Source organism: Peromyscus leucopus, chromosome 8b (assembly GCF_004664715.2).
Source record: "Peromyscus leucopus breed LL Stock chromosome 8b, UCI_PerLeu_2.1, whole genome shotgun sequence".
NCBI classification, from domain to species: Eukaryota; Metazoa; Chordata; class Mammalia; order Rodentia; family Cricetidae; genus Peromyscus; species Peromyscus leucopus.
The window spans coordinates 32,074,441-32,087,075 of NC_051086.1; the positions used below are offsets into that span (position 1 = coordinate 32,074,441).

Sequence of the window (12,635 nt, forward strand, 5' to 3'; positions counted from 1 at the left end):
AAGGCCTTGGCAAGGGAGGTGTTATCACAGTGGGAATTTGTAAATTGTGCTGTGGTTTCCTTGCTTATCAACAGTGAGAGTCTGACTTTAGGAAGGAAGGGGGAGTGGCACTGGGCAGAAAGGAGGGGTCTTTGAGGAGTGGGGGCTCTTGGAGCCCTGCAGGTAGGACAAGTGGCTGAGGAGGCAGGGGAAGGAAGTTAGGAGGAGGGGGCTCAGTCAGTTGCATTAGCCCTACTGGGGCCTAGGGATGCTGCAGACCTTGTAGCACAGAAGGGAGAGACCGGTTGTTAAGGAGTGCTGGAGAGGTTGATGTGCTCTGCACAGGAGCACAGATGTCTCCCTGCCAGGCCAGCCTGGACTGTGCAGAGTGGGCGGGGCTGACCTGGAAGTGAGTGTGGCCCAGCCTGATGGGCAAGGAGAAAGAGGGGTGCTGTTGGAATATTAGCGGAGCTCAGGTGGGTTGGAAGGAACCTGAAGACTTTGGCACTTGTGGGTAGTGGGGACACAGTTTGGAGGGGCCTGACCTGTGAGGCTGTGGGCTCAGGCAGGCTCTGCAGCCTCCTGGGCTGGATTAAGGAGTGGAAGTTGGGAGCCAAGAACATAGAGGCTGGTCTGTCTGGCCTTGGTGAAATCCAAGTGGATGGAGGAGTGGGGAGGGTGTCAGACAAAGGAGATTGTTGGGAAGGTAACTGACCATGAGGAGGAGGACAAGGAGGACAAGGAGGATGAGGAGGAGTGCTTTATTGGCTGGGTCAAAGGACAGAGTTACAGTTTTAGGAGCAGAAGGGTCTTCCAGGGCCTGAAAGCAAGGAGGCCCTGGGATGGTGAGCAGGAGGTGTACAGGCAGTACTTGGGGCAGAGAAAGGAAAAAGCAGAGATGCAGAGGATCTCTTTCCATTTTCCTGTGGGATCATAAAAGTTGTAAAGATCTGGAATAATGTTAGGATCCTGAGAGCTGTTAGACTGATTATCCAGTGGATATAGAGGCCAAGCCTGGGTACTGCAGGGAATGAGCTTAAGAAATTTGATGTCTGAGTGCTGTAACCACTGGAGATTCTGGAGGTGACATTCCCAAAGATGAGTCAGTCAGAATGGAGGGGCAGAGCCCATCACCCTTGGTGGTATTGGACGAAAGTTGAGATACCAAGTGTCCCTGTGTATCCCGAGAGGCCACGGAGCAGTCTCTTGGAGGGAGTGGAGTGTCACCCAGGCAACAACACCAAGCGAGAGACCTGGGCTTGTCTGGGGATGAATTTGAGATTGTTGACAGTTTTGTTTTCAATGAGGAAAGGGCACCGGATACAGTGTGACCACCAAGAGTGATCGGGTGAAGCTCCTTCCAAACCAGACTGGACGAGATGTGCCTAGCTAGCAGCCAGTCCATGGGATTCTATGGTAATCAGTGAAGTTCATGGCAGGCTGCACTCTCACTGGGTCCCACAGGACAGATGGGGGACAGTAGACACTGGATGGCTGTCACCCAATAACCTGGGAGGACTATTCAGGACAGACAAGGTTCGGGACTTAACAATGAGCGCTATTGGATGAGGAAATTGGGCTCCAGAAGGACCGGGATGTGTTAAAAAGGGCTGGGAGATTATGGGCCCATATGAATCTCAGTACCAATGAAGGGGACAATGGGGGCTCCCTCCTGGACTACATATTGGGCATAAAACACACCAAAACAGTTATTTTCAGAAAGATACTTTGTTAAGTGGGGAAAAAAGTTAAAATGGCTGTTTTCTGACTCAGGCAGAAAAACAGCAGCAAATGACATTGCACGTGTTATTTTTAAGAAGAGAAAAAGGGGAGGTCTGTGTTAGAGTGAGCTAGGATGTGGTGATATATTTTGATTGGACATGTTAATTAGGTGAGCCAAAGGGGGCTATTGATTGACAGACATCAATACTTTGATAACTGGACCTTGGCAGTCAATCTCAGGAAGAAGAAGTGGCCAAATAAGGGAATAGACCTTGGTGGCTTGTTTTAGGGATGTAATCTAATTGTTTTCAGCAAGGCAGAGGGACTTGTGGAAAAGACAAAGCCTGCTTGAGCCATATGCTTGAGTGGGCTAATGTCTCTTTGGTTAGTATGTAGCTACAAGTACTGGGTCATCAGTTACACACAAATACACATACATGCAGATTGACCCCTGTGCAAACACACACACACACTCACACACATATGCATCAGGCACAGTGCCTTGTACCTTCTATTGCTCCATGATGATGGTCTACAATTTCCTTTGTGGCTAAAGAAGGGACCCTGGTGTTCCTCTCAGAGACAGTGGATGTGTCTTAGCTCTGATGTGAGCAGATTGGGTTTTTCACAGACTCTGCTCCCACATGTGACCTTGACTCACTCTTTCCTTGCAGATCTCACTGTGAAATCAAGTCTCTAAGTGAATACGCTTCCCTGTAACCTGCTATCCAGGGACAAAAGTGGCTGCTCTTTGTTGTGGGATGTCTTTCTGTATGTTGTGGATATATGTGGCTCCCATTTGGATAATAAATAAAGCTGTTTTGGCCTACAGCAAGGAGGTTTACAGCCAGGTGGAAAATCCAAGCAGAGATCCAGAGAGAAGAATGGCAGAGTTGGGATAGACCCTATCCTGCCCAGAAGGAGCAACAAGATGTCAGCAGATCGGTAAGGCCACGGCCACGTGGCAACATACACATTTATAGAAATGAGTTAATTTAAGATGAGATTCATCAGGACTGCTGGGCAAGACAAGATTGGAGAGTAGAAATTTCCATCTAGTGCTCTCCTCACTCCCCTCCTCATCTCAGGATACACTGGCAGGAAAACATGAGTCAGGGCTGCAGGTATGATGAAGTGAGCTTCTCTACCCCGGTTCTTCAACAACCAGAATTGTGTTGTGTCTTCCAAGGTGAAACCAAGGAGGAGTTTGTGGTCAGGGCTTAGACAGGACATCAGTAAGAATGTGTGTACGGTAGGGAGAAGGGTCGGCTGGGTCTCCAGACAATCAGAAACAGAGACTCCAGACATCAGCCCCTCTTCCAGTCTCTGCTCACCCAGCCATTCTACCTGTCAATGGAATAAATAAACTCCAACCTCTGGGGACTAAGATGCCATGGTCTGAGTTGGCAGAAGTGTATTGTTATTAGTGGGCAGTGAGATGTACTTGTGTTGTACTTTCCTGTAAATAGCCCCAAGAGGCTCCCACCCTCAGAGATAGAGTTCATTAAGTGCAGGCCATAGCAGCTCTTAACCAATTTCTCTTGCAGCATGGCAGCAACGGCTTTCCTCTGTGATTAGAAGTATCGAAGGACACTGAAATACATGTATATTTTTAGATGTTCATATCTTTATACATACACATCCATGAATGTAAAGGATGAAATAAAATGAAAAATGATTAACACGGGGACTGGGGAGATGAATTTTACATGGCAACCCAGCCAAGTTGTAGTATCCAGAGGTACTAACCATCAGGTAGAGCTGACCTGAAGCTGTCTTTAGATACTACATTTCGAGTGAGGGGACACATTGGACAAACTTCCATATTGTGAATTACATCAGCCTAGCCACTGAACAAGATCCAATATTACCAAAGAAGAGAGACTTCTTGCTCCAGGCTTTTGGATACAAGTTGCAACATCAACTCCTGCATTGATGTCCAGGTTTTCAGAAAGAGAATAAGGTATGGATACGGTACTATTATGGTTGGAATCTGAATTGTATTCCACAGGCTCCTGTATTTAATGCTGTGGAGCCTGGGGCAAGGGCCAGGGGAATGGAAGTAGGTCTTGAGGGCCAGGATTTTGAATTGCCTGCCTCTTGTCCTCCAGCTCTATCTGCTTCTTTCTTCTCTGCTGCCCTACAGACAGCCTTCTGCTTGGATGGACCTCCCTGCTTCTGCCGCCTGCCACCTCTGGAGTGATGGCCTGCACTTCTCTGACAGTCTGAGATACAGCAGACCTTCCTCTGTTTTTGTCAGGTATTTGGGTGACCACACACAGCAGCAACTGATGTCAATATGTTGTCAACATCGACAGAGCTGTAAGAGGACACGGGCTTCGATCTACTGCATCTGTTTTTCTGGAGATCTCTAAAACTGAGACAAAATGCACTTTAATTTTTGCTCTTGGAATGCCATGCATGCATCTCTCCTCTTTTGGTAGGAAAGCTGTAAGTGTGGAAATTACACAGGTGCTTTACAAAGAGTTGCGTTTGGTTGCTGGGAATTGAACTCAGGACCTCTGAAAGAGCAGCCAGTGCTCTTAACCACTGAGCCATCTCTCCAGATGTATTAGTGCAAGTATTAAGGCAACTTCATGTAATTAAAAGGAATGTTATTTGGGCTTTTACTTACAACAAGTAAAGGGATAGATTACAGGGTCCGGAACCGATGAAGTGTGATCAGGAAGGGGTAAAGTGCAGTCCAGTGGTAATCGCTGGAGAACTCTGCTTGGTCGACCATCCAACATCCAGGATTACCATGAACCAGGAGAGCCTGCACATCTGGATCTCACATCTTAAGAGCTCCTGTCTTGGCCCCGCCTCAGGGGCAGGTCATAGGTAGGCGTGACAGTTACCTGAAGCCTCACTGGGGGTAGTACTTCCAGGTCAAATCTGGAACAGCTACCCAGTACAGTGTTAGTTGCCAGTCTGAATTTCTTTTCTGTTGTTGTGACAAAATACCCTGGCAATAGCAATTTAAGGCAGAAAAGGTTTCTTTCAGTCACAGTTCAAGGTTATACTTCACCAGAGTGGGGAAATCACAGCAGTGGATGCTTGAGAGAACTGGTCCTATTGCAAACACAGGAAAAAGAGAAGGGTAAAAAGCATTCATGTTCATCTCTCCTTACCCACTTCAGGCAGTCCAGAATCCCCTGCCTTGAGAAGAGGGTCCTGCCTCACATTAAGATTGTTCTTCCACAGTCCAGACTGGCTGAAGGCATCCACAGGCCCGTCCAGTGCCACTGGTCAAAGGTCAAAGACACCACAGGACTTCCTGGGTCCTCACACCTCAGGCTGGCTGAAGACACTGGGCTTTCCATGCCATTATGATGAGCAAATATACTGTGGAGAAATGAGAGACCAAGAGAAGAAGAATGGTCCAAGTGCTGTGCAAAGAGGCTGATTTGAAGAAGGGAAGGCAGTTGAGATCACACTGATATGGCTGGCCTGATTGTCTCCCCAGATCAGGATGACATCTGGGAAGAGCTGCTGTGTAGGCCCATGTTGCATCTGAAGTCTAACCCAGCTAGGGTCTGTGTTGACATCCATGACCCATATTGCCACCAAAAGCCACAGGGATGCCTAGGGTCTAGGCCTCAACCAGTGGCCATTGAGTGTCTGAGAGCCCTGCCATTCCCCTGGACATGCCAATCTGAGTGGCTATAGTGTTGCCTAGCCTGCTGATGAGGCCATGTCTGGTTCCATGGCCCTATAGCAGCCAGCGACTAAGTTGACGTCTGTGGCTCCTGTTACCAAGGACTATGCAGATGCCTGGGCTCTGGTCTGTCACCTGAGACCATGTTGCTTTCTGAGGGTCATGCTGCCATGGGGACCGTGCTGATCTGGGTAGCCTGTGCTTCCACTGGGGCCATGGTGACATCAGGGCCCAAGATGCTGCTGAGGGCCATGTATGGGCCCATGTTCCTGCTGCAGCTGGGGTGTGTGTTGATGTCAATGTCCCATGTTATCACGGGGCATCATAGAATCCAGCAGTGTTGAAATCCAAGGACCTTGCTGAGCCTGTCCCTCCCATCACTGGCCCTGCCCCTTGCTGGACAATGCAGCAGGGTAGCAGGTACCACTCCTCATGGAAGAGCTGGCTCAGCACACAAGGGAGATGGACCCACCGTACACCATGGCCATAGGAGAGCTAGTTCCAATGACAGGGATCTATGAGAGCTGGCTCCATACCTCCACTGAATGGGATGATTCCAGCGGCGGGGACTGAATTGCTCAGCTACCATCCAGACTCAGATACTGGCCTTAGGTTGGCCTACTCTATCATCTACCCCATCTATGACCTGCTGGAGCATGTGAAGGGACTGGTCCTGCAGAATAATAGCCACAGTTTCTCCAGGTCTTGGGGCAACAGCCGAATAACCAAGGGGAGTTTCTGTGAGTGTGTCGTGATCATGGTTTGCCAGAGGCCTTGACCTGGACCAATGACTGATTACAATGAACATTTGTGGGTAGGGCTGATTGGACAAAAGGGCATGCTAGGTGACATATCAAGGCTCCTAATGCCACTAGGTCAAATGAAGAGTTTCAGTTGCCATTCACATAGTGTGAATTCCCAGTTCACTCATATTTGCCTTGAAGAGCATGAAATAGATTTCTTTATTTGTATCGATCAAGTGGATCTATAGGTATGTTACTCTTCTATTTTTTTTTTTTTTTCACCAAGCTCCTCTGGGATGGAACTTGGCCTATGGTCACAGTCCCCACCTGTTGTGTGCCTCCTGTGTGAGGATCACACCTTTTAAGCAGATGTGTTTGTCTATACAATCTTGGGCACCAGATGATGCTGTTTCAGAAACCCCTCAAAGTAATGGAGAATACTAGTGTGTGAAGACTTTCCCAGGGGCTAAAGATCTAGGATTCATTTCATAACAGAATTCCAAATCAAATTCATATTATCATGTGTTATTTACATACAATTTTAATGGAAATGAGGTTTCCTCATGTATTCACACAGTGTTGGTGATTCTTCTTCTACTACTACAGCACGATCGAACACTTGACACAGTGAGCTTCTGGCTCCAGAAGAGGAAAAGGATGAATGCTCTGGTGCTCCACAGAGAAGGTTTGTTACTCTGGAGTAGGTTATGAGTCAGTGTCCAAAGCAAGGTGAAAAGTAAATACTGATTGGAGTTTGTGCCTCATTTTCCCATCATTCCCAGTAGTCAGGGTGCTTAGATATATATGGTCCCACCTTCTTTTAAAAAAGAGCTTTTTTTTTTATTAAGAAGAGCTATGGCATCATTTGCTGCAATATCAAGAAAGAGATTCTGCAGATAGTAAGTCTTTCTGTAGTAAATGCAGGTAGCAACTGGTCCACCAGTAACAGAGGAAATGTGTTTGATATATTTCACTAGTCTTTCTTCTAAGGGCACATCATTGTCTTCTGCAAGCAAATGGAGAAACCGAAGGTGCACCTTGAATTCATTCAAAGACATGTCAAAATCTTCAGCAATCTTTTCCAGTGAGGCATCATCCAGTCCAAAGTAAGACCTGTAGAGGTTGAATGTTTCATCCAGAGTCTCTATATCATCCTTGATCATGCCACCAAGTGGAATGGTGGCCAATACTCCAGCCTTCACGGCCTCTAGGAACACTTTCTGCTTCAGGAATCTCTCTTGAGGTTAATGGTGGCCTCAGTAACACTGTGCAAGGACAGCATGAAGATGTGGCACTTATGGGCTGGGAGCTCCCTAGGAGTTTCATTTCCAGCTCTGGGAAGTCGTAGTCAGACCTATCCAAGTTAGAGACCAAGAAGACTGGAGGCTCACTGGAGAGAATGTCCTGGAGATGCCTTGAACAGTCTTCTCGGATGTTCATCGTGACTTTCTCCTCATTGAAAGATTTAGGTTTACTCTTCTGCTCATTATATAAGTCATTATCTGTCTTGGTTCGGACAAAGTAGAAATTCATCTTCATCTCTTTGATGGCTTTGGCTAGTTGTGCATCATTTTCTTTGAAGTGTGTAGAAGAGATGATAATGAAGAAGTCATATTCAGCAAACTTCATTTCTGTTAGGTAGTTTTGTGGTGGGAATTTAGTGGTCCCAATGCCAGGCAGGTCCCATATTTACACCTGGGGAAACTTGGGGTGGTCCTACTGATTTCTCTCCATGGTTGTCTCTGTCACCCCAGTGGTGCCTGCACCTTCTTCTTCATCCCACACCCCCCTGAGGGCAATTGATGAATGTGGACTTCCCTATCCTTGTTTCCCCTGTCACAGCAATGTTCAAGGGGGCATTCTTGATGTCTCTCAGTGCATTGTCGATTACAGAAAGTGCTTCCTGGAGCTTATTTTCCTCAATGTAGGATTTAATCAAGGTGATGATTTCCTCAGAGAGGATTTTGCTTTCCATCTTAAAATTCTTAACGAATGCATCAAAGCTGGAGGCCCAAGCCATGACTCTTTCTGGTAGAAGCTGAATGGAGCAGAGAGCAGAGAAATTGTAATCATTAATTAAAACAGGGCAAAGCCTTGGTGTTTTCTGGCACAGTAAAGCAGTACCCCTGAGCCTGTCCCACATGAGATCCAGCATTGCCTTTCGTCTCTTCTCTTGGCTCCTGGGGGATGTCTTTCTGTATGCGGTGAATATATGTTGTTTCCATTGGTTAATTAATAAGCTGCTTTGGCCTATGGCAAGACAGCTTAGAGTCAGATGGGAAATCCAAGGAGAGAGATAGGAAAGAGAAAGGCAGAGTCTGGGAATATGCTAGCTTTCCAAGGAGTAACATGCCAGCAGACTGATAAAGCCAAAGAACACATGACAAAACATGAATGTATAGAAATAGGTTAATTTAAGATATAAGAGCTAGCTAGTAAGAAGCCCGAGTCATAGGCCATATAGTTTGTAAATAATATAAGCCTCTGTGTGTTTACTTGGGACCAAGTGGCTGCAGGACTCAGGTGGGAGAGAATGTTTGAGTGTGTGTGCGTGCGTGTGTGTGCGTGCGTGTGTGTGTGTGTGTGTGTGTGTGTGTTTGTTATTGGAGAAATGTAGGACCATGGGGCCTGGTGGTAGCTGAGAAACTTTCCGTTTGCATTTGGCTGCCCAATATGTTGGCTCAAGTTTCTACCTAAAACCTGAGAGAACTTAAGAGATTCTAAAACAGAGCCAAAAACAGCTTCCTACTTCATATCTCATGTGGGCTGTGAGATGCAGCTGCATTCAGGCTTGAGCACAGCATGGCAGATTTCCACCTTGGTACACAGAGCTGTCTCCAAGATGTGCAGCACACTGCATGATGAAGCCCTTATTTGTACAGACAAAAAGGGTTTCTGGGTCAACTGCATACTATCTGATGATAGCATGGACCCCAGAGTTGGCGGGGTAAGTGTGACTCTCATGGGTACCTCTGCCATATTTAAAAGATGAAGTGGGCAGAGTCAGCAGCCAGGGCTGCCGCTTCAGTCTTAGCCACAGTGGAGTTTACAATGATCAGAAAAGGATCATAAATGCAAAAAGATAGATCAGATGGAATAAACCTCTAAATGGTTTACATCATGTGTAAAAATGTATGTAGGCTTGGAAGAAAGAGGAATAGGAGGATAGACATATAAAGAAATAGATAATTAAAAAAATTAAGTCTTTAAAGATACAATAAAAGTAATATAAAAACAATCCACATAAAGATGGAAATCACACAGAGAGTCTGGATCATATTGTCTTTGGGAATTTTAATGTAGAAAGATATTTGACTGTAAAGACTACTCATTTAAACCAATAAGTATATTTTAGAGTTATCTTGACTTCAAAATTCATGTCTGAGGATGTGATGCTTTGGAAAAGCGGTTTGCTTTTGTTTCTACAGAAGATAAGAAGCTGTGGATTCTTTCCAGATTAATATGGTTCCATCATGGAAGACCCTTGAGAGTTCTCTAAATGATCCAACATCCAGAACAGCTTCAAGGCAATTGACTCAGAGAATACAACCTCATAGATTACTCTGGTTAGAACTTGACCATAATCCTAAAATTTTCTTTGTGTTTTCATAAGACTACCAATGCTCCCAAACAGCTGGAAGTAGCCTAGAAAATTATGCCCACATTTTCAAAAAATGGATTATGGATGTTTGTTTTTGTTTAGGGGTTGGTAACAAATTGTAATTGGTCATAATCGATCTCTTTCTAAAAGAAAAAAGGGGATATGATATAGATGTGATAGGATAAAAGAGTAGATTACTGAATCTACTTTTAAAGAGCAACAACTTGTTTAAAATGTTTTACAATGCTATGAATTCTAGTTTACTGATACAAATTTAAATTTAATTTTGTTATACTATATATATTTCTACTCTTGTTTAAGGTATTATGTTCATGTAACTCATTTAAAATTATAATGTATAATTGATAAATATAGATTAATATTTAATCATCCATGATAATCATACATAAAGTCATGTTAGTTAAGTTTTCTAGGTATACATAGATATATTTTGATTAGGTAGGTAATCTTCAAACACCTCAAAGACCTACAGAATATGGCACTTAAAATGTTTTAAAAACTTAGATTTTTATGGACAATGAGACAGGTCTACTCCTGGAAGCCCTGATTTACTTCAAAGAAGATGATAGGTATCAAAGAAACTCCATATGGAATTTGCTTTCCTTATGGCAAAAGTTAGCCATTTGGACAAGAAACTGTTCTTGCCTGGAATGCTTGACAAAATGTTGTATTGACTGGACATGCAGGGCCCATGGAAAAATGACCACTGAATTTTGCCAAAACAAGGCAAGATGGTCCTTCAGGTTCCTGCTTCACAGAGGAGACTGCCAGACCTTCCGCAGGACACAGGGAGAAGCCACTGAGAGACTCTAGGCCTATAGTCTGAACATGAATATTCCAATGTTGCAGAGAAACTTGGGTGACTGTCCAGGCAGCCAGCTGTCTCTGTCATTTCCAGAATTTTGGAAGTTTCTTACAAAGTACTTCTTGTTTACTTAAGTAGTATTATATTGTTCTGGGGTCTTTGATGCAGTTGAAGACTAGATAGTTATAATTTTCCAGGGTTATGATAAAAGGTAAATTAGGTATGAAACTTTAGATTCACAAATATGGGTTAGATGATAAAATATTTTCTTTAATTTTGCCAAATGCAAATAGACTAGATATTGTAACTGTAATTCTTGCTTGATAACTGTTGGTTATATATAATTTTACTATATTAAAACCAAAACCTTCCTTTTTGATTAGACAGAAAAAGATAAGTGCTGGAGGATGTCTTTCTGTACGCTGTGAATATATGTTGTTCACATTGGTTAATAAATAAGCTGCTTTGGCCTATGGCCAGGCAGCTTAGAGGCAGGTGGAATTCCAAAGAGTGTGACAGAAAAGAGAAAGGTGGAGTCTGGGGAGATACCAGCCTGCCACCCAAGGAGCAACATGCCAGCAGACCAATAAAGCCATAGAACACATCGTAAAACAAAGATGAATAGAAATGGGTTAATTTAAGATATAACAGCTAGCTAGCAATAGGCCCACCATTGGCCATACAGTTAGTAAATAATATTAAGCCTCTGAGTGATTATTTTACAAATGGCTATGGGACCACAGGGCCAGGTAGGACTGGAGAAAACTTTAGACTACACTTGGCTGCTGCTTCCACTGCTGACCTGGACATAAAGAGGCCTTATTTTCTGGCTTCATTTTCTCCTAGGGATTTCCTTGCACTTCTTTGTCTAATTCAGTTTCTACTTGATCTGTGCAGTTACACATTGCAACCTTTATTATCAGTTTGAATTCTTCTTTAAATTCCTTTATTTTCATTAAAATGACACCCATCCAAGCTGTCAATCCTAAAAGGGGATAAAAGAATACTTCTGACAGGGTCCTCAACCTTATGTGAACAATTTACTAAATTGCCTGTAGGTCATCAAGGCCTCTGGTCTCTTTGCATGGTTATTCTGTAATAGGACAATGACACTGGATGAGGAATGGAAAAGACTGATTTGAAAAGAGTTTTCAACTAACTGTAACTTCCCTTACTTCTCTTAGCAGAGGTGGGGCATGGACTCCATGGAAGCAGACGCCTAAGTGAGTGAACCCTGCTTCCTGGTATTCAGTTGCTCAGTTGTGTATGTCCCTGTATTGTGTTCTCTGGGGTGATTAGGTCAGAAATTAAGACAAAGTAAGAACTAGAGTTTCCACACCAGGCCCTGACAGCAACATCCTGGGCGAACTCTGACAAGCAAACTGCAAAATCCTGACTGGATTTTAAGGTCATTACATTTCTCAAAACCACGCTGGCTCAGATGCTCTAGAAAACAGTGGGATTTAATTGTAGAAAGAGTTAAATCTATAGAAAAAGAATATATTGGGAATCCAATTATTTCATATGTTCCTAAATAATATAATATATATTAAATATATATTTAAATAAAGTTATGCCACTTGGTTGATAATGCCTCCCCTCAGAGCAATAGATTAACGGAAACTTCATTGTCAGGCATGAGAAACTTCTCTTGAGTTGTGGGTCAAGGGAGTCCATGATACTTCCAAACAACACAGGCTACTGTTGTTGCCTTGCTTGAGTCCCAGAAGTTGAAGGGCCCTTTTTCTGAAGATACCATACACTTCAGATACAGGACTTAGAGAAATCAAGGTGCAGCTAAGCCACATTCTCCTCCCCAAATTATAAATTTCATAGCTTTAGAAGTGCTTATGTAAGTTGCCAAGGGAGGAGAGAATTCAATAATCCCACCCAGCTGTGGCACATATGAGCCTCAATGATGATCATTACATTGAGATACCTGTAAAGGTGCAGTGGTCGCATTTATGTGTTGTTGGTAACCCAGAGTTCTCTAATTGGACTACAGACTGGCTGAACAAGAAGAAAACATGCCTGGTAACTGAAAACCTAACCACCCACCTATTGCTAGTGAGGTCATAGATCTCACAGGAGAACCCACTATGGCTT

At 44.1% G+C, this 12,635-nt stretch overlaps 1 protein-coding gene across 1 annotated transcript in view; it reads right to left on the reverse strand.

The window, feature by feature from the left end:
- Nucleotides 1–4,073: 4,073 nt before the first annotated feature.
- Nucleotides 4,074–12,635, reverse strand: part of LOC114706382 — a 36,468-nt gene continuing 27,906 nt past the window's right edge. The window contains 4 exon segments of the mRNA XM_028888767.2: nucleotides 4,074–7,336; nucleotides 7,339–7,419; nucleotides 7,422–7,899; nucleotides 7,901–8,140. Coding sequence (XP_028744600.1) covers nucleotides 6,897–7,336; nucleotides 7,339–7,419; nucleotides 7,422–7,899; nucleotides 7,901–8,140 — 1,239 coding nt within the window. The 3' untranslated portion in view covers nucleotides 4,074–6,896.